Genomic DNA, 27124 nt, shown 5'->3' with positions numbered 1-27124 from the left:
ATGATGATGCATACTAACTATCACAGCAATGAATTAGTTATCATGAGGTTCATGTGACTGATGTAGGAGCTAATCATGATAGCTTGACTCCGAGGTGGCTGGGCAGCCTCATACTGTATCATTTCCTACAATCAGTAGCCACTTAATATCAAGACATACACCTTCCAGTACTGCCTGGCAACCTGATGGAGGACCTGAGGAATCAAGACTGATGCTCATTATTTAAAGGTGCTAAATGCCAGATTGGGAGCATTTCCTTTGCCTCAACGTGGCGGCGGTTCGCAAGCCAACTGTGAAAACAACAGCAGTAGTGCTGACAGAGCTAACAGAATTTACCTGGGGGGGGGGGCGGGAAACGGAGGGTGGGTGCTACGTTTCCGCAACGGCAACGTCGGTTGGGACAGCGTTATCAGTTGTAACCTCTATATGAGAGCGGTGCACATCGGCGCCCGTGAGCTAGCCAATGGGGCGCGCTCACATGCACTAACACGCACGTGCGGCCGGCCCGGCTATGTTAACAAAGCACGGAAGAGCTCAGATTACAACACACACAGAGGGAGAGTGACTTCATTCTCTACTCAGGTAGACATTAGTCCTCTATATATCAGACCGGCACATATGGGTACTTCGCAAAAAAGTCAAGGCCGCGTCCCCTTTTGGGGGAAAGAAAACCAAAGATCCCATAGACTTCAATGCAATTTGACGTATGTTTTGATTGTAATTTTGCCAAATTTGTATGCATTCATCTCTTGTTATACAAACGTTTGTTTTATACACATGTCTAATAATTATTTTGCGAGCTTGCCTGAACCTGAGTGTTCGCGATACCTCAATAAATTAACCTTGATCGCCGGTATGTTCCTTCAGTCTTCCTCCGTCCAACACAGTGGTCGGATATTGGTTATCCGGACATCTCTACGTATCTGATTGAATCATGTTAGGCTAACTAACCTGTTAATAACCAACTGTTTGATCTATATGCTGAGAGATTTAGTTGGAGACGACTGTCTGATGCTGCTATAACGTTAATGTATGACTGTATCACTGCAGCAGCCTCCCACTCAAGCTAACGTTAGCTAGCCATGCTAGTCACTGTCATCAGCGTCATTTAGCCATTTACCACACTGACAGGGAATATTAAAGTATCATATGTGCCTCAAATCTCAGTGTCAAAGCCTGGATTAACCTAATGTTACTACACAACAGCTTTTCGTTATGTTCTCTCCTGTGGCAGCGAGTTTCTTTCCTCCAAAAGGGAGTGCAGCCTCGGCGATGACGCCTTGATGGTCTAGTCTATAGCTTGGCACCATAATGCCTCTCTATTAGATCTTATTTAGGACACGGCAGGGGAACAAATCTGAGATCATTGTTTTTGGATTTATTTGTTGGTGCAACCAACTCCAACTCTTCAGCATAGCGTTATTACTATTACCGGTTTGTTTGAAGTAGAAGTTTGGAGACATGTTCTAACATCTTTGCTTCACACTGTTACCATCTACGAGGGATTATTTTCCGTGGGGCGTGGTCATGCAACGAACACTGGATGACGTATTGCTGGTCTGATGTATATCTTTACATAGTTAATTAAATTAAAGTTAGTTGTTGGATGCTATATTAATGCTCTGGATATCATATAGAGCACCTTTAACTAGAAAAGTTAATAATATACAATGAATAACATCTTTAGGGAACTGTTTGGTATGAAGTAATAAACTGGACTGGACTGGACATCAAACAAATACGCCCTCTCCCAGCAGATGGACTGGATGCATAACCTCAGTCCACACAGTATCGGCTGCTGAGGCAAATCAATGCCTCGGATCACAATTGAAGCATTCTGCTTGTTTACAACATCTATCATTTGTCCTTATCAAGTGCGATCAGAGCAATTTTCCCTCCCTTAATATAGGTTTGATGGGACAGAGAAAAGAAAAGCTCAATTCTCAGAGAATTGGAAAACACATTTCTTGCGCTTCGTGGTAACTAAACTGTCAACAGATAAGAGAGTCCATAGTATCAACTCCTGGGTGATTCATCTTACAATTGGGCCGTTGTGTTTTCCTTTAGAGCGGCTTGGAAAAATGGTTTGAGGCCTTTGCTCAAATGTCACGGCAGATGCTTCGTACCAAATGCTCACACAAAAGAAAAAATGTAAAGCAGAATGTGCGCACTTTAAGAACTGCTCTCTCTCTGTCCCCGAATTCTCCTAACGTATGTGTAGTTGCTGCATCAAAAAAAGTAGATTTGTACCCTTGTGTACGCTTATATCTGCAAAAGGGCGATGAGCTACCCGTCCTCGGGCAGCTCTGCAAACTGCTGTAGACAGTAGCGTGAGGTGAGAGAGCAGTGTAGGCCACTTTGTATCATGTCAGCGCTAGCGGTTAGACGCCATCTCCACAGTGTCCCTTGTCACCAATCACATCCTTTTAAACCACCCAGGGAGCTCGACACCCCCACCCCCCACACACACATACACACACACCCTTATCTGTCAATGCTGCTTAAATAATGTAATTAATGACTTAATTAACATTTCCATAATCTATTTTAATAAATCTAACACGGCATAATGAGAGTTTCTAACCTCCAGGCAATGGCATATAAAAATTCACAGTGCAGAGCTGCATGGTCAGGGCACTGTCTCGGCGCCCCGACTCTCGCCGTGACAGTAAAGGCAGGAGAGGGCGCATATTGTGTGACAGCTCTTCTGAAAGGCAGTTCAAGCCTGACAAATGTCATGTGACTTTGTGAATGTGTCCAATAACAGACCTGCAGCACGAAAAAAGATTGTTTTTGGAGGTTCAAAATGTTGAAAGGAAGCCAGAGTGCAATTGATGGAAATGAGGAGGACTGCGAGGAAGAGCAAACGATGCACAATTTAGTGGGTCTCCTTTCACATTCATTTGTAGCTTTTAGCAATTTAACCCAAAGTTGTTGTGCTCTTTTCTTTTCCTGCTTCTTCTTCTGTCGAAATGTGAAATGTCTTTATAATAGCAGGACAACTCTCTTTCCTTTTGAACTATAGAAAGACAAAGAAACTGAACTGAACAAGATTTTTTGTTATTGTAAACAAATTCCACAAATCCCATTGGTTCTTACGCATAATGTAAATTGTTAAAAATTGGTCACGAGTTATTAGTTTCATTTTTAAAAAAAGGTTCAGTCATTTTCTAAAACAGCTGGGCACTTTATTTGTTAGTAAACGTTAATCAAACAGAGTGAAATATTACATTTGTTGGGGACTATTTTCAGCTGTGGATTAATACATATTTGGTCCTCTAATGAGTATTTACAGCATCAGGATAGTGTATGTGAGATTGAATCAAAATAAACTACATTGTAATGAAAGAAACATGTCACCCACACAAACAATACTTAGTAGAAGAATCAATTCTAGGGCTGTCAAAATGAACTCGATAATAACACGTTAACGCCATTTTGTTTTAACGCCACTAATTTCTTTCATGCATTAATGCACAGTGAAGTGATATTTTGGTTGTAGTGTGCTCAGTTTTGACGCTAGAGTGAAGATAGTGGCTTCATATGAAACTAAAAAACCCAAAGAATCGTTTGGCACCAACCATGAAGGAGGCTAAATAACGCTGCAAACTTATACTAAATGTTGGTGAGGAAAAACTGGCATGGTCATTTTCAAAGGGGTCCCTTGAACTCTGACCTCCAGATATGTGAATGAAAATGGGTTCTATGGGTACCCACGAGTCTCCCCTTTACAGACATGACCACTGTATGATAATCACATGTAATTTAGGGCAAGTCATAGTCAAGTCAGCACACTGACACACTGACAGCTGTTGTTGCCTGTTGGGCTGCAGTTTGCCATGTTATGATTTGAGCATATTTCTTATGCTGAATGCAGTACCTGTGAGGGTTTCTGGACAATATTTGTCACTGTTTTGGGTTGTTAATTAATTTCCAATAATAAATATATACATACATTTGCATAAAGCAGCATATTTGTCCACTCCCATGTTGATAAGAATATTAAATACTTGACAAATCTCCCTTTAAGGTACATTTTAAACAGACAAAAAAATGTGTGATTCATTTGCGATTAATCACGATTAACTATGGACAATTATACGATTAATCGCAATTAAAGATTTTAATCGATTGACAGTCCTAAAAAAATGTCTTTATGATAGCAGGACAACTTACTTTCCTTTTGAACTAAAGAAAGACACAAAACTGAACAAAAACACACTAATTACAATTTATTCCACAAATCCTAAAATTCAACAAAGCAATCAATTCATTGTTGCTTTCGGTCTTTTCACTGAATTTGTTGACACTAAGAAAAATATAGAATATTGGTAATCTTCTCCTTTAAAGGATCAGAGGAGAAAAATAAAAAAGCATTGCACTAATTAACAAAATGACGATAACTTCTCATTATGGTGAGAAGATACTTTCTCAGCTGGCATATTTTATCAAATATTCTATTCAGAACTGGCCTATCACGACAAAATCGGACAATTTCATTGCTTTTATAGCAAACTAAACTGTGTTGTAGCCATGGCAACTGACAACAGGTAATGGAGAAACAGAGGCTCATTCACTGTGAAGGTAGCACAATGCTTTAGCCCCCCTGCCAATCGAGTGGCATTATTGCATGTTGCCATTTCATCAAGTAAATGAACACATGAGTACATGACATGGATTCACCACAATAAAAAGGTCATCCTGTTTACTTGTTTATCTTTTCTAAGACAGCCAGGCCGTGTGGTGGGTGAGAAACGAGGGGGTTGCTCCTCATAAGGACTTCCACCCTCGGGGTGAAGAGTGACTGAGATGCACCCTGACAGGGGGCAGCAGGAGGCTGGCACATCCCAGGCAGCACCAAGCACCATGGGGCACGGATCTGTGAGGCCCACCGAAGCTAATAAGGGCACCCACCGACCTTCCAATTGTACCAGTAATAATGCAAGCATCACTGAACAGAAAACCTGTTTAGTGCAGCGGGGTACCTCCAGTGTCATAGGTTGTAGCAGGCTCAGTTTTAAAGCTAGAGTGAAGATACTGGCATCATATGAGACTAGAAAACCTAGAGAATCCATCGGTACCGGACTATGTCATACTAGCTCGGGAAGGAGGCTAAATAACGCTGCAAACTTGCACTAAATTTTAGTGCGGAAAAACTGGCATGGTCATTTTCAAAGGGGTCCCTTGACCTCTGACCTCAAGATATGTGAATGTAAATGGGTTCTATGGGTACCCACGAGTCTCCCCTTTACAGACATGCCCACTTTATGATAATCACATGCAGTTTGGGGGCAAGTCATAGTCAAGTCAGCACACTGACACACTGACAGCTGTTGTTGCCTGTTGGGCTTGAGTTAACCATGTTATGATTTGAGCATATTTTTTATGCTAAATGCAGTACCTGTGAGGGTTTCTGGACAATATTTATCATTGTTTTGTGCTTGTAATTGATTTCCAATTATAAATATATACATACAATTGCATAAAGCAGCATATTTGCCCACTCCCATGTTGGTAAGAGTATTAAATACTTGACAAATCTCCCTTAAAGGTACATTTTTGAACAGATAAAAAAATGTGCGATTAATTTGCGATTAACTATGGAAATCATGCGATTAATTGTGAAGGAGGCAAATAAATATTTTAATCGATTGACAGCCCTAATAATGATATAACATATCTGAGGAATGGTTTTATTGTATTCAATTAAGATCTGGGCTGTTAAGCTCCACAACAACACAACAACAGCTTAGTTATTTTGAGTGATTCATGCACATTAACAAAGTGTTAGTATTTTAACAGCATAACTGTTGGCATGACAACATATTTGAACCTCTTTCAACACAAACAATGGGCGAATACCTGCAGCCGAGATCTGCCAAGAATGTGACTCGTCTGAAGCCGCTGAATGTGTTGTAAACAAACCAATTTCCTGTCATAAAATTACAGCTCATTACTAGCGTGGATAAGGGCTTCAGCAACATAATGATGCAGAAGCACATTACCAGTGCAACCATATTTATTAATTACCAGTTCACTAGCCACATTCCTTGCAAAGGCGCTTAATGGGGGGAAAGAAAAAAAAAGTTACGAGCCTTGTTGAGTTAATTACAAACAGCCTCTCTTATTTTAGTTAAGACAAATACTGGAGGAAGGACGGATGTAGAACACAAAGTTTTAATTTTGCTACTGGCACGAGGAGCAGTTTAGGGTGATTGGAGGGTTACATCACTTCTACTACTCTCATCATGTTTTACAATGAAGGTTATTAAGCAGGGGAGCTTGTCTAAATCCAAGCATTCAGTTGATTAAGGCCAGCCAATATGTCACATTATTTTCAAACATACTATTAGGACTATTATTTCTCTTTATTCAGACATAATTCAAAGTAATCCAGAAGGTATTCTTCAGAAATCAGCCTGATTGGGCTACTGCTGCTTTAGACAACTACAGATTACATAACCTGTATTTGTAATCTGATTACAGTGTCTGCCATATGTTGCTTTCTAATCACAGAGTAGATATTGTTTATGCCAGGAATCTAATGCATTATTTACAAGCTAGATGTTGATAAAAACAGACTGTTCATTTACTAATGGTTTACAGTACCGCAGGCATCATTCCAATTAGCAATATCAAAATGGAAAAGAAGCAGAAGTGAAAACAAGAGAGGTGGGGGGTGGGGGGTGGGGGGTGTTGGGGGTCGAACAACGGCATGTTTTTAGAGCTGATTATTTGGATGACACCGACACTCACGACACTTCTTGTTTTGAAACTCGCATAAAAATGAAATGTTACTTGATAATATTGTTGGCAGAGGAAAACACATCCAGAGACCAGACATATCTAAAAAAGTACAGACATGCGGGTTAATACATACAGAGGAAAAAAAAAAAAAACACTCACTTGATCAGCATGATCTCTGTCAGCAGGCCAAAAGAGGCTGCTGCCACTTTAAAGGTGATGGGAGGAGGAGGGCTGGTGAAGGCGGTCATCATGCAGTAAACACCGTAAGGTACCAGACCCAGCAGAACAAGCGCAGTGATCAGCACGAGCCACGTTTGCCACTGGAAGCTCACCGAGCGCCATGGAGAACTCCTCTGGAGCTGGTACTGGACAAGAGAGAGAGAGAGAAGAAAGCAAAGTGTCATGACTTCACCACGCAGTCACACTGTTGTGTCTAATCACTGGAAAATCTTAACATTCATCAGGATGGTTTCAGTTTTAGATGCATAAAAATAATAAAAAAATCTAAAGCCACAAACACTGTAGAGGGCTTTTAGCAACGCTGGCAGTGTGACTCTATATGGATGGCATTGTTGGTCAGTTGGTCCAAACTGAAATATCTAAAATTTTTGGATGGATTGTCATGGAATCGTGTAAAGGCATCGATCCCCCTTTGAAGATGAACTTCAAGAAATTTGAAGCTCAAAATTTCACTTGGTCCAATACTTTGGTTTATGACCAAATATCTGCAAAACTAATGACATTCCCATCAGCTCCAACTTTAGTCTATGTTTAGAGCAAATTACCAAATGTTAGCATGCTAAACTAAGATGGGGACTGTGGTAAGCGTTACCTGCCAAACATCCACATTTTTAACATTGTCACTGTTAGCATGCTGATATTAGCATTTAGCTCAAATCACAGCTCTGTCAAAGCACAGCCTCATCGGCCGACTAGCATGGCTATAAACTCTTCTTAGCCTGATAATCGCCCTGAATAACCATTTCCTTTCACTTCATTCATTTAGCCATTTTTTGGGGGGGGTTTTATTTGGTGGTCGTTTGCGCTGTCCACTTGTGATCTGATTGCTCAAGACGCATTTTTAAAACCAAGTGTAAACAGGGTCTAAGGCAAGAGTTTTGCACCTGAAACCCAACACGTTCTCATCCCAACTCGTCACAAACTGACGCTTTGTCAGACCCCTCTGTCGTCGGTTGCAGTAAACAGATGCTTAATGCTGTGAATTAAACAAAAACACTTGTTTAGGATTAGGTAACAAATCCACTTAGGTTTAGGAAAAAACAACATGGTTGGGCTTAAAATTACTACATTTTTACAAATGTGACTGGTCGTTGTGAAAACACGAACGATCAGCTGATTATAAAATGAAAGTGAAATGTAATGCACGGGACACGAACAGAGGTCTCCTGGATGAAAGCCTTATGTTTGTTGGACCCATCCGCCTCAACCCCCGCCCGCCCTGACTATCTCTTTTGCTCTTTAAACTACGTCACCACAACACTTTCCCTGTGCGTTTACTGTTGCCGCGTATTGGTTTACATGGTAGTTAATGGACAGCCCGGTGGGTCTCCTACGACCGCAAAAAGGTTCCTTGTGCGGCGGTATCGAACGTCGACGGCCGTGACAAAGTGTCGGTATTTGACGCCCTAGGAATGAGAACAAGCTGATACCATTACAAGGTAATGTACACTGACTGTCCATGGTGACCTACTCACAAACTAGAGTAGTGGCCATTGGGTTTTAAATTGTGAAGTGTTTTTCCAGCTTAAAACAATGAATAGATACTGAGCTACAGCGGCATCAAGTAAAACAGGACACGATTTTCTCAATATAGAAATCCTAGTAATTATAGTGTGAGCCCATAATGGAGAGTAAACAAACCCCTATTGTTGGAATTAACTCAATAATACAACCTCACACCTGTTCTGTACATCCAGTCCTTTTTTTTTACCTCTGGCTTGGCACTTCAAAAACTGTATATACAACACTGGTAAACAGTGAAACAGAAATAAAACAAACAGACATAAAAATACTCACACAGGCGCATACATAAAAAGCATGAAGCATGCATGCAGTCATCAAGCCAGCATGCAAACATTGCCTTAAATCCTTGCCAAATATCGCCTTGCTCTGGAGACAAACCAAACCACTAGAACAACGTTTGATTAGTGTCTGGAATTCATCTGCAAATGCACACTTCGCCTTGTCCTCTTTCATGGCTGCTATTCATTAATTAGATTCTTTGTGCAACTGAGCTATCCTCAATGTTTAAGGTTACATCAGGCCCCAGTAAGTGGCTGCCTGATAACAGAATGCATCCATCTTCATTATTCAGCCCTTTCTGTCTAGGCTTGCTCCTCCACAAGTGAGCTATGTCAGGAGGTTCTAAGGAACTGATACATTTCACTGCATTCAGATCCTGAACTTTTGCCTCCTTTGATTTAAGTCGCTCTGATTAAATTACTGGGTTGTGGTTTCCACTCATATCGGGTTCTTTTTGTGGTGATTTCTCCCTTGTCAAGGTGGAGCAGTGGTGCAGCCAAATGAAAACCAAAACACTTATTTTTTGTGTTTGTAGATTATGATCTCTCTTTATGAATGCATAGTAAGGATTGCCAGATAAACATTACCGCCAAGGAATTTGTAAATCCTGTGGTAGTGTCACATTTCATCCTGTCCTACTGGATCCATCGGGTTTGAGCCATTGTAGGCACGCAAGTCAGTAGTAGGGTACTTTCACATCAGGGACCCGGGCCCGGATCTGAGTACACTTGACCCCAAAGTCCAGTTCGTTTATATATATATATATATATATATATATATATATATATATATATATAATATAGCTTATTATTAAAATATTTTAGTACGGTCTCATATAAACCTCCGTGGGGTGAATGTGCATCGGTAGATCCTCGCTCATCTCCCGTATGAAGTGGCTGTATCCTCACTGTCCTGCATTATTATAAACTATAGTAACCTGGTTATGAGTCATCCACACACTGCCTCACTCCCTCTTCCCCCTTAGTTCTCATGCTCCACGTTGTTGACTGTGCAGTTGCTGTGGCTGCTTCGACATACAGTATGTTGACGTTTGCTTTTCTAAAACCAGGGTTTTTCCCTGCCATTACAGCGTGTTTTTGCACGGCGCAAAAACAATGTAGAGAGCATCCGGACGAGCCGACACACGGGACGGTGGAGGGGTGAGAACAAAGGGGCTGTAATTTATCAATACAAGGTTCACGTCCTGCAAAAGCACAACATAATATTGGCAATTAGAGCCAATTATCTACCAGTTACTCTGTTAAAATGCCGGAGCAGAACTGGTTGTTTGTGTGGGATGTTACGCACTGACAAAACCATGTTCAGTTTTTTGAATCTGCTCTTTTGATATACAGAATATGAATTTACAGGGCAAACATTGCCACAAGAATTAAATGTTCAAAAGAAAGCTGTGGTAGCCTATGTTTAAAATAATAAAATAATGATTCAAATATGGAAAGTTTTGTCTTTGGGCGTTATCTAAAGCAATAATAATGGTCCAAAATGATGTTAAATTGAATAGTTTTAAGTCAAAAACCTTAAATTTAACCTGAAAATTACTGTACATGAACATGAACACTCCGCAGCATTTAGTATGACGTCGTCATATAAACTGACTTTCTCTCAGAACCCACTGACTTCCAGTGTACCTGGTCAAACTGGTCCTTTTTCAAATGAATCTGCTCTAATAAACAAAACCATCTTAAACATTCGGGCTGATTTGTAACATGATAAGGCAAAGCTGTAGATCAGGTTCACAGTCAGGTCATTACATTTAAAAAAAAAAAAATCAATTTCAATTCATTTGGAACATGGCAACTAATAATTCAGAAATGATTAAATTTGAAATTAGATTTCTATCAAATGAATTATTCAATTAATCATATATAAATCAAAAGCTAAATGATGAATTTATACATCTTTTTTTTTGCATTTGGTTTCATAATGCACACCAGTTTCTTTGGAGAAAAAAAAAAAAGGAAGCTTATTCCATCCTTTCTGCCAAAGAAAGCCCAGACATCCAGATAAATGTCTTCACAAACCAAAACACGTGTTTTCAATCATAGGAGGAAATATGAATAGACTCAACTCCCGAGGTAACAACAGAGTCGAATGTGTTACCGCATGGTGAAGGCTTTCTTTTTGTTATCTAGCCATTGAACATAATAACACAAGCTGTTAAAAAATTTAACCAAATGTGGTGGTCACTCCGTTTTGGTGACAAACCCTGAAAAGGGACATTTAAATAAAGCTGTTAGCGTCGCATCCATCAGTGGGACATCAGCTTTTTAGTACATATCAAGGCCGAGCCAGTTTGAATCGGGTTAAAAGCAGCTCAATACGTTCATCGTATTCCCTCAGCCAAACTAACTTATCTGTGAAGAAGCTGAGTAAAGTAACCATCACATCTGTCTTGTCTCCACGTGACTCTGCATGGAATGTAAGCAGGATTTTTAGTATTTTGGAGGCTAGTGAGGCTCAGAGGAAAAGGAGACACAATAGTCCATCTATTCCTTGAAGGAAACCATGATTAAAGACGCACTATATATGAGGATATGTATCACAAGGCCTGGCAGACCTACCTGCCCCTTTTTGGTGAGGAACACCAAATTACATCTCCTCCGCACCTAATCTTAAATTCAAATAACACGCGGCAATCCAAACACCAGACTGAGAAGCTATAACTTAAAAAGTCAACACGCAATGCATTAACCACTGGTTAAAAATCACAGTGTGTTAATTACATCCTGATGTTTTATGACTATGACCTTTAAACACTATACCAATCAATCAATACAGGAGGGAGGCAGCCCATTGGGAATATTTAGATCCACAGATTCTGAAAGTAGGGCACTATTTATCCAAACACAATCATTATTAATAGCCGGACAGTCAACCCAAATACATTTTCTGCATATTTTCCACATTACCCCCTCTCCCTCCAGAAGTACAACCACAACACGTTGTCCAGCATGGAGATAATTAATTAACCAGAGCTGTCACACTGGCACAGCAAAGGGGACAAAGGCACAAATACAATATTATCCTTATAAAGTCATGGTCACACATGTTTGACCTGCCATTTCAATCTCTGATACAATATCAAACACTAATAACATAAAGGTTTTAGTGTTCTCAGATGCAATGCTGCAGGGTGGAACAAACTGCTACAGAGAAAAAGGAATGATACGGCACACCGTGGTCAGATTAACCACTGTATCATTTTCAATTTCATCCTCTGTTGTTACTTTTGCTATGCCTGTCAAGCTTTGAATTCTAGGACGGCACGTATGCAGTTTACGGTGATAATGGAAGGCAGAAGATTGACGACTCAAAATTCTGAGTAATTTTCGGAAACGTGTCCACGATTTCAGACAAAAGTAGACAAAAGCAGGCTTCTCATTTTCTAACAAGTGGCCTTCACTTTTTCCATCTGAAATTACAGCCGTAGCTAGCTAGATAATCAACGTTAGCTCTGTGAGTTGAGTAGAAATTTAATCTGTGGCTGACTTTATATGTTTGCTGCTGACTCATTTGAAGATTAAAAACCTGAAAAAGAAGTCTAAAATATGTTTTGATGGTTACATACAGTACATGATATCATGCTAAGTGCTAGAATGAGGCAAAAAAGAGCTAGCTGCTAGCTAAAGCTAACAGGTCCCAGGCAGGAACTCAGTCCAGATGCTAACTATCAAAAAAACATTCAACACAGAGGTCAGATTTATGTTTTAGCTTTTGTATTTTCAAAGAATATGCTTCACTTTCTTAGCATAAAATCATTTTCCATCTGAAATTACAGCTGTTGCTAGATTATATCACCAGTAGATAGCTAGATAATTACAGTAGCTCTGTGAGTTGAGTCGAAAATTATTAATTAAGCCAACAGGTTCCAGGAAAAAACTCCAGATGCTAACAATAAAAAAAACACAGGTTAGATTTATGTTCTAGCTTTTGCATTTTTAAATAATGTTTCAGTTTTACAAGAGAAAAAAGTTCCAGTAAATTTCCCAGAATCCAATAAAAAATCAGTTCAACTTTAAGTAGTAAGCAATCTTGGAACACATCTGCAAGAGGCTATGTTTCTGGGGTTCCGGTGTAGCCAACAGATAACCAGACCAAGACTTCCTGTTCCGATCGCTGCTCATTGTTTACAGTCCGATCAGCACCTTGAGACACGAGATTGGAGTTTGAGTTGAGAGACAACATGTAAGACCGGATTGTTTCACAAGTAGCCAGTTTACAGGCTAATTTTAAAACCAATAAAAGCTAAATCATCGTCAGACCTGATTGCATTTCGGCCAACGCGTTCCGCCTCCTTTGCTCTCCATACACACTGTTTCCCTCTCTCTTGGCCGGACACTTGCCAACGTTACTCCGAGGTTGCAATACACTGGCGGAAACCCTGACAGAGTATGCCAGGCAGACACACAGCTGACAAACTCGCAGCTAAACTAAATGACGCGGTGGAAACTAAAGTGGCTGATGTGTCCATGACAATGGATGCAACATTGTGGCTACTAACTCTCCCAGGAGGGTGAACTGAGGCCTCAGTTGCCTGTTTGTGCATCGGGTTAACGTTGCAAAGTGCCATACAACCAATGAGTTTATGATTAAATTGTTTACTAGAACACAAAATTGTTTATAGATCGAGCCTCTTAATTTTGCTGCACCAGATTGATGCATTTAACTTTAAAATGAAAACATTTAGGGGGAAAATTGTGTATTTTTCACATTGCAATATATATCGCAGAAAAAAATATATTGCATTGTCATTTTTTTTTTTTTCAATAACGCGCAGCCCTGTTATCAATCGTGGTATTGTGTCCTGTGTGGTTCGGGATGATTACTGTATGTGCCTTCAGCTAAATGAGGAATTACACATTTTCCATATAAGCTGCAAAAATATTTACCAAGGAAGTGCACCACCACATACCTGCTGCAGTAGAGACCTGGATTTGTTTTCCTAAACTCAGTACTTAGTAACCTTTAACTGGCCGTTATCAACGTATCGACAAACTTTAGTTAGATCTCCTAATTTCAGTTGCAACACAAATTAACTGTGTAATGTGGAAATGTCAAGCAGCTCCGGAGTCTCCCGCGTACGTGCAGCTTGTTTGCTAACAACAGGGCTGAAGTTCTACTTAGCAGGACCAGACTAGAAAGTCCATTAACTTATTGAGATTAAAAGCCTGATGCCTTCCCTCCCACTCGACCCTGCGTGGCCCCTTCCCCCGACCGGCATCACACCTCCAAAGGAGAAAGGTGATTGATGAGAGCCATCACGCAGCTTGGAATCTCTTCTCTCATTAGACTCCTCATGCATCTAGCTGTTTCAACACACACACACACACACACACTGGGAGAGCGGGGCAGGGGGAAGGGAGAGAGGAGTTGTCCATCCTCTGACTTTTTAGAAGATAAGTACTCACACTAAAATATTTACCTTGTACATTAATCTCTGGGAAATTAATTTGCCATTATACTTTCTCCCTGAGAAAAAAAGAGAGACTTTTTTTTTTTTTTCAACAGAGAAGTGTGGTTTCCACTCCCTACTTTTCATGCTCGGTGAGCTTTCTCTCTTTTGACTCACTCGTGGGACTGCTTGGAAATTAATGTCCCCGAGGGAGCGGTGTTTGGACAGTCAGGGTGGATCCTATCATCGACCACTGAGGCTCTCTTGAGGAGGTTTAGCCGGAGTGGTGGAAAGGAAAGAATGTTACATATGCATATCCCTAAAGCAGACATGCTCAATCACATTAATGCAAGTGCAGCACATTATTATGTACTAATTGCCATCGGTTAGTAGCATTACTATAATGTGCTGCTGATTGTATCGCTGCAAACCACGTGGGGTCTATTCTGTTCAGATAAATAACCTCATTGTATTGTAGACAATAACCAAGATAAATAGTCAGAATCGATGCCCCTTTGTGGAAACAATTTAGTTTTCCAGTTCACTTTTATTTTACACAGTTTCTGAGTCAACTGAAAAGTTTTAGAAGCAGCACATTTGATGAATTAGACCAACAAAACAATGCAGTGTATAAATAAGAAATAATCACATGTAAAAAAAAGTGGAAATCTTTGCCTTTAAGTGGTCGTGGCTAGAACTGACCATTCGCCTAACCCCTCCAATGACTGTCCAAATCAAAGCAATCTTAGCAAGCCCTTGGATATCTCCAAACGTTGAAGCGGCAAGAGCAAAAGTATGGGGAATGGATTAAATAGAGTGTTATTTGCTCTAATGTAAACTGCAAACGGGTCTGGCTAACTAGTTTACGACACACAGTAGTAATCTCTATAAACGTATCTGCATACGAATGCAGAATCTGTAGGTATCGGGACATGATTTAGGTATCGGAAGCGTTCTGGTTTCCATTTGTAGTCCGAGTAGTCTTGACCAATCACGTTTTAGCAGGATTTGGTCGCATGCAGGTAAACATTCGGTTTTGAGAGCAAAAGAGGCAGAACCATGGATGTATAAAGAGAACTAAATACAGCGTCGGAGGTGGGCTGCTGTTCATTCCTATGAAAGTTGCTCAGTGGCGCATGAAGCCAAAATGGCTCGACTGCCGAGTGATAAAGTACCCGAGTCTTCTGCATCCATTGGGCCCATAGAGCAGGTGCAGTAGCGTTTGTGTGGCAGCACAAAAATAACTCTGGATTCGGCTATTAGTGCATTTTACAACTTTTAGGACCTAATGATTTAAGGACTATTCAACTGTTCATACTGGGAGGTTGATTTACCTAAAAAAACATAAAGAATGATCCACTGATTTACATTTCCCAATATAAGTCTCTGGGAAAAAGTATTCCTGGGTCCAATGGCATCATGTGACCAACCCGGAAGTTGTAATTCCACTGTTAGGCCACTAAGGAAATTTGCTTCAAAGCCCAAAGCTCTTCCTGGGGGCTTTGGTGGAACGCATCAGCTGAAATGCTGTCATGGCTAGAATGTAAGATGCAAGTTGTGAAACTCTGGCAAAAAGGTTATGGTTAGGTCGTCAGGTAGCGAGTCTCACGAGAGTTTTTGCAAGGTTTTGCACGCTATCAATTCGTTTGCAGATTTCTTTGATATCTGTTTATAGAGATTAGCCAAAATTTCGTCTGGACCTAAAACACCTACAAAAAGTATTGATGTTTGTGTGTTGTGTGGAGAAACGTTGCTAATCGGACTGTAAACAATGACTCTGGCACGGAAGATGTAGTCTTGTTACCCGGATATACCCAGAACCCCAAAAATATTGGCCGTTGCCCCAGAGGATAAATCGTTATCAGACCAATAGCCGATGGGTTCCAGGATTGCCCACAGTAGCAACCCAAAGCAGTGTTACTTCCAAGGCCAAGAGTTAACATATCAGTAGTACATCTAATACTCTCTTATGGGGTGCTCGTCTGGAGCAGACAGCGTTTTCAAACACCTCATGGAGCTAACGTTAGCTTAATAAGCTAGCTGGCTACTGCTGATAAAATCTTCCAGTGACAGTAGTCATTTTAGTCTGCAAAATGGAGAGCTGCGGAATAGAAAGGAGCAGCCTGCTTTTGTCGACCTCTGTCAGTTTCAAATATTAATAAATATCTATGTTACGACTGTAAACTACATTTGTAGGAAAGCTTGACAAGCTCACCGACTGAAACTTGGCCGAAACCTCAATTGTGGCTGCGCGCATCTTTGTGGGGAAGTGTAAGACAGTGTGAGAGGATGTGCGTGAGTGGGGAAGACACAGAATGCATTGTGTGAAACAGTTTGTGTGTCAGAGAGAGAGAAAGGGAGTTTGTCTGTGAAGGGTGGGGTTTTGGTCATCTGCCATCGGATAAGATATCCTGACAAGGCAATCAGAGAGAAACAAATTCTGCAGCCACACAGGTTCAACTCTCTCGTTCTTCACCCTGATGAGCTTTTGAAAAATGGAGTGCGGTTGAAATTGGTTTTGTATGAGAGGCTTCAGATCTGTCTCTCGTCAGGATTATTGCCACCTGTCTTCATTGGCTGCAAAGGTCTGTTAATTAATCTGTCTCTCCTTCTTAGTGGCCAGAGAGGACGGGGTGAACTAAGTGCCGTCTTCCCTCCTCGGCACTGGTGTGTGTCAGAGGTGCTATTCCAGACAAATGCAGGGCTAATTTAGGATAAGACTGCTGTGATGTTAAGCAACATGCCTAATCAGTATCATTAAAACACTACATCATGTCCTTCCTTTCTAATTTTATGAGTGAAGCTATTTAATTGGATATTTAATCTAATTTAGTTAATGAAAGTCCTGGGAAATTTTGTTTGAGGGACAGTGATATCTCTTGTGATCAATGAAGCTGCAAATAGAGCTCTTCAGAGATTCTCTTCTGACTGATTAGTACAGAATATTCATCAATACAGTTACAAAATGTGCTAATATAGAAATATATGCAATGTGCTCTACTCCAGTGGTTCTCAATCTTTTAGTTCAGCTAAGGACCCCTTACAAGATAGAGAATATACCGGGGACCCCGTCATGTATGACCCTTGGAATAATTTGACGTTTTTTCCCCTTAGGTTTCCCCTATAGTCTTTAGTCTTGTCTTAGTTATGTCTAAGAACAACACAGGAGAATGTATCCGTAAGATATTAGATGTGTATTAAACATGTTTGCAGAGAGTTATAGATTTGTTAGATCAAAACGTTATCTATGAACTATTATACCAACCCTGTCGTCAGAATTTTTTTTGGCATTGTGCATTTCTGCAAACCACGGGATACGTTGAATGACGACGTTTCTGAATCCCAAGAAATGCTTCGTAAATACGTTTCATATCAGCCTCATATCACGCTTCCAGCAACGCACAATAGTTAGGTTTAGGCTACAAAACTACTTGATGGTTTGTGTTGAAATAATAACATACCAAAGCAACATAACCGTAACGAAGTAACTACTGTAAATAAACAACAAATGCCCATGGCAAACTTTCTCCACAATTTTATGTAACGAGCGTAACAGCATTGCGTAAAACAACATTACGTGAAACAGCATAACATACAACAACGTTACGTGAAACAATGTTACGTGAAACAGTGTTACGTGAAACAACGTTACATGAAACAGCATAACATACAACAACGTTACGTGAAACAATGTTACGTGAAACAGTGTTACGTGAAACAACGTTACATGAAACAGCATAACATACAACAACGTTACGTGAAACAACGTTACGTGAAACAACGTTACGTGAAACAACGTTACGTGAAACAACGTTACGTGAAACAGCGTTACGTGAAACAGCGTTACGTGAAACAGCGTTACGTGAAGTCCTACTCCTGGATGAAAGTCTGTTTGTTTGACTCATCCACCACCCTTCCCTCCCCTGCCGCCCTTAGACTTTCGTGCTGGTTATACTCCTTATTATAAGACATAACTTTCATACTCCGTAACTTTCAGTCACAGTCGTTCAATATACTTCGTCATTGCTCTGACTATATGCAAGAATGTCCACATTCAATGTATCCGTGGTTTGCAGAAACTTATGACAACCATTTTTTCCTGGCAAATGGGCTGATTATACTGCAGATTTAAAAAATAAAATATTACTCGTTGAACTATGGAACCTTTTGAAAATAAATAAATAAATAAATCTATCATGATAATTTAAATGAATGAATCTGAAAACTTGGCAGAGAGCCACGGACCCCATTTTGAAAAATCACTGCTCTACTCTACAGGAAGGTTGATCCTAGGCACAACATGTCAGCTGATATCAGTAAATGTAATAGCACCAGCATGTGATCCAGCATTGATTAATTGGACATGGATAGATTAATATGCCACTGGATACCAATGCCAAGCTCATCAGAGTAAAAGTGTTATTACACAACCATCAGCTGCGATGCTGTAAATGAGCAGGAGAGCGTAGAGGGATTTTCTAGGCCAGGTTACTGCAAGACCGGAGGCGGGGGAAAAAAAAGCAGCTCAATGGACTTCTTTCTTTTGTTGCAGGAGGCCCAATCACAATCCCACAGGAACTTGTCATTGGCATCGGCCCTGCAAAGTGTCAAACTGATCAAGTGTTAGCTGGGATTGTCTGCTGCTGAGTGTCTGCACCTGTGCATTCCTCTAAGTGTTGAGATCCCAGTGATTCTTGAAGTGAAGTTTGAACTTGGCCTGCTGTTTGCGGCTCAGGCGTACCCAGACTTGCCTGGCTGAGAGCAGCTTGTATTGTACACACACTCCTGTCACTCTCCGCTGTTCCTTTGGAATGTAAACCACCAGTGTCACACCAGTGTGATATACTGGGGGCTGCACGTTTTTGTTGCGGTGCAGGTGCAGTTTGTTGTGCAGCACTTGCCAAGTTGCGGCGTGCAAATGATTCAGAAGAACAACAGTTACTTGGACTCAACTGCGTGCTCAATACAACTTTTCTTTCCTTTTACAAGTCTGAACAAAGAAAATAATCAGATAATGTTTATTACATATTTCCCCTCTGAATGCATACCACAGTATCCTTAATCAACAGCGCTTTTACATATGTTTGATTAAAGCGAAAAATGAGCTGTTGTTTCTCCAAGGACATCTTTTCATGTGAAGAATACTTTTTTCATTTAGCAGATGCTTATATGCAGAACAGTGTTGTTGCCGCCCACAGGTATAATCAACCAGAAAATTAATAATCATTCTACAGGACTACAATAAATCATTACGCTTTGGACAATTAATAATGGAGGCGAAGCTTGGGATGTCTGATTACAATAATTACGATGCATATCATCAAGATTTAAATCTAACGTTTCACAATGGAATTTCAGACCCCAGTGCACATTACTGATGTTTAAATTTGGCATTAGGGCGGGTCACGGGGGTTGAGGGATGGTGCGTGTCTCCATCTACAACTCTAGCCAAACTGTTATTACAAAACTTACAGTGCAGTACTTTTTGTAGCTATAAATTTGCATTTGATGCACAGTAAGTACAGGTTTATAGTGATTAAACGGGAAAAGAAGTAGAAATAAAGTGCTCTATGGAGCGTTTCAACTTACGTTATGTGTAAGTATAAGCACGTAAAATTTAGGGATTTAAACTAGTTTAATACTATAGCCTGGAATGGAATCTTTTAAAATCAAGGGACACAGTCCGGGTGCCAGTATTCTTCCTATCGATATTTGGTCTCTACTTGTCAACGTAATGTGAAGAGTGGTGTTTGACCAAGTTACACATTACTTTTCAGTGAAAAACTTGATTCAGATTTTCAGCATACACATAAAGAGGGACGCTACTGGCACAGCTTTAATGGAGATGATCAATCACTGGTTGAGTGATACAGAGAGTAATAAAATGGCTGGTGCAGTCTTTCTTGATTTTAGTGCTGCATTTTGATTTAATAAACCATGAGATAATCTTATCAAAATATGCCCAGTGCACATTATTTTAATATTTCTTAAGGTAACTTGAAGTCTTTTTAAATTGTAATTTATTAATCTTGTATATGATATACCCTAGGGAATTTGCTTGGGGGACACTGTTGTTTGCTATTTTTGAATCAGTGATATGCCACTTGTTTTCAACACAGCCAATTTAACAATGTTTGCTGATGACACTGCCATATACATGCATACGTACATATGTCAGAGTTTCACAAGAGCGTCAGTTGAACTACGATGGCCTTCAGGTAACATAAAAATGCAAAAGGCTCTTGACACTGGACAGGTGGGTCTATTACACGCTTTGGCGTGATACCAGCTTGGGTAGTCACACAAACAAAATAGTTGCACCTTACATGTTATACAAGTCATGTTATTGTCACAACAAATGCAGATAATAAACAAATTTCTTGGTAAAAAATACATTTAATTTCAGTTTAACTTCAATATGACCTCATGAAAGTCTTTGAGGATCTTGTCTCCCTTCTTCTTTGAAAAAAATAGTCATATAAATTATGAATAAGGCAATATTCTTCTGTTTTCACTGACTAGCTGGGCTGGGTACATGCACCAAAGCACGACTTCTGAATAAAACCTCCCAAAGGTTTTGCCATTATTTTTAACGTGCCCACATAACCCAGGTGTGCAGACGTCTTCCACGCTGTGAGGCTAACTAACACTGGCTCCACTCAGTTTTGACATCCAGCTTTCAAGAGTCAAAGAAGAAACACTGCAGAGCACTAGGGGTCCAATACCTGAGCGGGCTAGTCGGCACATTGAGTGGACATAAACTTTCTCCACCTGACATGTGGTGGGAAGAGGATTAGTTAAACACACTCAGCCTTGGCTGACTCACAGTTTGTGGAATCACAAAGTAATCTCGAGGCACATTCACTTAGGAGGCAGCTTGATGATCCCAGGCCAGTGATTTATTCATCTTAGGCACGTTGCGAGGCTGTAAGAATTTGTCAAGTTAGAATCCTAATTAAAACTGTTAATCACAGATTCCTGTTTGTTCAGCACTCGAGTGAAATGAAAAATGTGATCAAATTATTCATTGCTCCCTTTTAGACAGGTAAGTCAGCATAGCCGTGAGCGTCAGTGTGCCGCCAAAGTTTTTTTTTTGAGGCTTATGGAGACTTTAAGCCCCGACTTTTTAATTCATTTGATATACATCAACATTTTAAGATGACATCAACAATTTAACCACCTGATCAGTTTGGATTTATCTATTTATGCAGATCAGCATAAGTTGAGACATCTGGAAAAAAGGGCTCCAGGCAATGAAAAGTCTGCAGTGGACTGGATCAAAGTTCACGTTCAGAACTTAAGCAATGGGTTGCTCATATTGAGACTGCTTTATTTTCTCAGCACTAACATTTCATACAGTTCACATACATTTAGATACTGTCCGTCTAATGAAATCTCCTCCCAGAAACTACAGTACTGTCTTAATCTTTGTATGCATTGTTATTAGATCATTAGATTTTCCATCAGTCAGAATATCCAATCCTATCCTGATGTTTACATTCAAAGGCAAAAAAATTGGAACTGTCAAACAATTTAAATATTTGTGTGTTACTGTAGATCCAACCTTATCTTTTAAAAATAACATAAAAGAGTTATCCATCATTATTAAAGTTGTCATTTCAAACTTTAGACCAGTGGGCTACCTCTGGGTCTGAGAAGTGAAGCCTATGCTGAAGTACCTTAAACTTGCATTCTTTCTAACAGCCAGCAGGGGGCGACTCCTCTGGTTGCAAAAAAAAGTGAGATTGTATAGAAGAAAGTGAGACTACTTCTCACTTGATTTATTACCTCAGTAAACATTGTAAACATGAGTTTATGGTCTAAATATCTAGTTTCAAGTCTTCTTCAATACAGCATGATGTTCATTTAGTCAATTATGGTCCCATTTAGAGTCAAATAGATCATAAAGCAGGGGATGCTTTAGGGCGTGGCTACCTTGTGATTGACCGGTTGCTACCACGGCATTGTCTGGTCTGGGAGTTGTGCTGCGTTTTCGTCTTAGAACTTTAACCCTTTCACAGTGTGTTTTCAGTTCATGAAAGTTAATTATAACCTTTTTGGTCATCTAAAAATGTGTTATTCAGCATTCGGTTGTACTTGGCTCCACCCTCTCACGTCTGGTTGCAAAAAAACAACATGGCAACAGTCACAACTCGAGGCTTCAAAACGGCAGTCCACAAACCGATGGGTGACGTCACAGTGACTACGTCCACTTCTTATATACAGTCTATGCTTTAGGCACATTCGACATTACCTTTCCCTAGAAGCTGCCCAGATTTGTTTTACACTCCATGATCTTTTCTCACCCGGCCTATTGTACCACTAGCTGGCCCCAGTGCAACCACTCTGAAGCACCTCCACTCCATCTCTAGAAATCTCTAAAAAGTTTTGGACGGGAAACCACAACACTACCACCACTGTATCTGTAATCTGTTGAGCCTCTGAAATTACATGTTTTTCTCTGATGTACGGTTAGTTTATAAAATCAATCACAGCTCAGTCCTCCCACTTTAAAGTACTTCACTAAGCTCTGAGAACAACAGTAGAATAGTAGAAGAGACCTCAACTATGAGTGACTCATCCACAAAATGTGCAAAATCTGCAGTTTGTGAAATAGTCACGAAATTTAATCCATTTGATTTGTGTACATTGGCACAAATTTCCCTTTTTTTTTTTTCGTGATGTTCAGCACAACTGTCAACAATGTATTTTTTGTGTCTTTTCCTATGAATGTCCAGCAACACATGACACGTGTCAATTTCCACACCAGTCCTTTAAAAATAAAACTACTTAGGTTTAGGAAAAGATTGCAGATTGGGTTTAAATAACACCAGAAGTGGCGTAACTTAAGTACGGAAGTTACGTGACAAATAAATCAACTTTGACTTGTCGCTTCACACGGAACACGAACACCGGTCTCCTGGCCGAAAGTCTGGTGTTTTTTGACCCTCCCATCCACCCCAACCGCTTCTCAACTTGGCGTTCGCCGTTCTTTATACTTGCCGGTTCACAATTACGTGGATTACATACGAATTGATTTTGTGTTGACCTCCACCTTGAAGTAAAACCCCTTCATTCCTTTAGTTATAGTATAGAATGCGAAACCAGGGAGTCTAGAAGATGCAACACGAATAGTTGCATTGCAGCCTGCTGTGAGGACCCTATTAAGAACAATGTGGACGACAGCAATTGGCCCCTTTGATGTATAGTAGCTGTCTAACTCCAAAAATGGAGAAATATTGCATCTGATAGTTTGACCAAGACACTCGCTTCAATGTATATGGACACGGTGCAAATCTCCACGTCACGTCAGAATACAGGTTCATTTTATTCCAATCTTAAATAAAGTTGTGAGTTATGGTTAAATATATATTTAAAATTCCAGTAAATGCCAAAGATTTGTTTGCGGTAATTCAGAAACTGTTCATTTTTCATCTGTAAAATGTCCCACTGAGTATATGTCTTGGTAGCAATTATTCAATAACCAAATTTAAGACATCCATGTTTTTATGTTAAAAAACAAATATTGGACGACGTCCTAGTTTTTAAAGCCATATCATGCCAGCCTAAAAAAAAAAAATCAGGCTCTAGTTAAAGAAAAGGAAAATAAAGAGCACTTAGCAATATTTTTGAATTGTGTCTTTTTTTTCATATTGTGGGCGGCAACATTACGTAAATGAGAGGGATCACTGACCCTGTGACAGCGTCCTGCACAGCAGTAGGTGGTGAATGATTTCAGTTAGTTTGACCATTTTGGTCAGTTTTTCATCATGAAGAACTATTTTGATTGAGTAGGAAGGACAAACTCTCACCAATCAATGCCAAACAATCAGTGGGATAAACACAGAATCCGTAAACCTCTTCAAGTACTAGATAATTTGTTCAGACTGTCAATTGTAACCAGATGTCAGGGCATCCACTGCTGATTGTCAGGATATCAAAACCCATTTTTAGCCCAGTGTCCCTAAGTTTAGATGTAATTGAATTAGCTAAAAGAAACAGGGCACATACATAGATATTCTGCTTTTGAGCCCGCTAAAGCTTGCCACCAATGTAGATTGTAAAATGCATTGCATTAATGATGTTAAAGCGGTAGAAGGCAGAATATTTTTGACATCATTGGGCAAAAATACTGTAGTAACCTTTCAGCATATTGTAATTCAAGTGTTCTGAGAGGAAACTAGACTTCTGCAGCTCCTCTTGGCTCTGTTTTCAGGCTTTCAGGTCATTTCAGAGAGAGAGCATTCCTATTGGCTGTTCATTCAACGGAGGCAGCTGTCAATCACTCGTGAATTCCGATCAAACGGTCAAACTAGGCAGCGCTGATCAAATATGAATCAATATTATTTTACTGTAATGCCTATTACTCACCTCAAATATTTTCAGAAACATCTTGTAGTGTACTGTTTAGCTGTAAAATTAGAAAGTTTGCTCCGGCTGGTGGGCGGGGCTTGATATTTCCTCAATTTATCTCAACATGGCGGTCGGGTCACAAATTCGCTGCTTTAATACATGTATGTGTTGTTAATGTGATTCATGTATTGAGTGTAAAGTCCAATATTTATCTAAAATACATACGACCAATGGCCAACATTCTGGTACTTAGTTAAAGTGGGTAAGATTGTATTCTGCTAATATGTTGGTTAAGGAAAGGGTTAGTATAATATAATAGTAGACTTGTGCCAGTTTCAGGGAGTAAGTAGCAGTGGTCAAGGAAAGGACAAGGAAGTGTGTGAATGTTTACAGTGTAGAGAGTAAGAAATCATTTCAAATAAATCACACAAACTGCATTAGGCAAATGTAATTACTGAAATTAGTCACTGAGGTAGTTGGATTTTTGTTTGGGGCGACATCACAATGTTGAGTACGCTGTAAAACAAGACCAAATGTGTCACATGATGTGTATACGTCGAGCATGTTTGGACCAATTCATTTAAACTTTAGTTTAGTTGGATTGGACAGGTGACAACATTCAAACTCTAAGCATGCCCCAAATCATCACATCAAGATCCTCCTCCCAAGGAAGTGGTTTAGAAACTCACTGGAAAGTCTCCAGGGACAGGGAAACTCCTGGTTAGTGGATAATAGTGAAGAATGTGAGGGGGGGTTTACTGTAAATTAATTAGCCTACTTCCTCATGTGACATCCTGCTTCTTTCACCAATGAAACAAGGCAACTGTAAAACTGTACAAGATAGGACTTGTTCAAGGGAAACAGCGCCTCGTCACCACCATCTGCAATGAAACTAAACACATAAAGTGAGGGACACGAGGGGCCTGAGGCTCTACCCTAAGTGCCTGTGATAAGATAGAAAGCATTACATCATGCCATGGTACATCTGTGTGCACTATCAACATGAATGTTAATCTCTGTAATTCAACAGCAGTTTCGGATCTCTCCCAACACGGGCTAAAAGCTATTCAAGTGAAATGAAAAAACGATTTAAAAAAGGCTAGATTGACGTATCTAGGGTAAGTCTATCTAGGACATAGTCTCCAGTAGATAGAAACCCTGAAGAGCATGGATATGTGTAACTAAATACAGTGACATCATGCTTATTGATATTGCTTAAGCAGGGGGCCCCTACATTAGCTTTGTCTAAAACGATGTTCTGATCAGGACAATGAAGAGGGTTAAAAAGTGACTACAACTGGAAGTATCATAAAAGACACTATCGTAGAAAACAAACAATCAAGAAGTTTACCTAAAAACCTTTGTAAAATATGAACGACTGACTGTATGTGTGCTAATCTTCTGAGCTGAAATGTTATGCTCTGATTGAAAATCATGACGATAATGAATAAAGATTATACAGAAGAACAATGAAAAAAATACCTTTTTACACATTTATAAGATATTCATAATACACAATATTTTAAGAGAACTTTTTGGTCATTGTATTGTAAACTGTATCAATGCTAACATCAGCATGCTAACATCCTCACAATGACAATGCTATCATGCTGATGTTTAGTAGGTTTAATGTTTACCATGTTCACCATCTTAGTTCAGCGTGTTAGCATGCTAACATTTTTTAAAATTAGCACTAAACACAAAGTACATCTGAACCTGATGGGAATATCATTAGTTTTAGCAGGTTGTTGGTCATAAAGTTAAGTATTGGACCAATTGAAATTTTGATCCAATGACAGAACTAGTTGAAAAATTAAAGGCAGGGTTGGTAAAGGGTTTTGAAAACAAATGATTAGACGGGCTACCCATCTGCCTGCACGCATTCTGCCCGTGCTCTCATTGCGGAGTCTTCCACAAGCTGCTAGCGTGACAGCTGTGAGTACTAACAATAGCCATGTTCGCTGTTCACGTTCATTATGATATGTTTATGTTCGTAATGATAATAGTGGGGAGGGGGGGTGGCTTTGGACGGAGGCCTGAAGCGGCAGACTGTCAGTGTTGCTGACTTGGCTACTTTCTCTTTAGATTAAGGGACTTTTGGAGCTAGTCAGCAGCTAGTGCTGCTAGCTACTTTCATTAGAAAAGAGTTCGCAACACGGCTCGTTTTGTCGGCTGAATCATTTTAAAAAAATCTAGTGTACTCTTGCTAGTTTCTGAAGATCACCCACACCTTTAAGGTATCACAAAAGTTATTACAATTCTTTTGAGGGGGGCATGAATGTCTATACCAAATTTCATGCCAATCCATCCAGTAGTTGTTGAGACATTTCAGTCTGGACAGATGTGGTGGACAGACCGACATTGACTTCCCTAGAACCACTTCGCTAGCAAGGCTAACAAGGTCTACTCTCAGTACTCTTTTATCACAGCTATTGTATTTCATCATTCTAACAAATGTTGCTCTTTGGTCGATTGCTCCCGTTAGAAGTCGCCACTGTGGATCATCTGTTTCCATTTAGTTGGTAGCACGCGCCTCCACCGATCCGGTATGGATAACTGATTTTTACG

At 40.0% G+C, this 27124-nt stretch overlaps 1 protein-coding gene across 2 annotated transcripts in view; it reads right to left on the bottom strand.

Annotated features, from left to right (window-relative positions):
• LOC119488771 overlaps positions 1–27124 on the bottom strand; it is a 92403-nt gene that overhangs the window by 6447 nt on the left and 58832 nt on the right. For both annotated transcript variants that reach the window (XM_037770664.1, XM_037770663.1), the window contains exon 4: positions 6907–7112. In XM_037770664.1, the coding sequence (XP_037626592.1) occupies positions 6907–7112 (206 nt within the window). The remainder of the gene's footprint in view (positions 1–6906; positions 7113–27124) is intronic.

The sequence above is a fragment of the Sebastes umbrosus genome, chromosome 5, assembly GCF_015220745.1.
Source record: "Sebastes umbrosus isolate fSebUmb1 chromosome 5, fSebUmb1.pri, whole genome shotgun sequence".
NCBI lineage: Eukaryota > Metazoa > Chordata > Actinopteri > Perciformes > Sebastidae > Sebastes > Sebastes umbrosus.
This window is presented reverse-complemented; position numbering and strand designations above follow the sequence as displayed.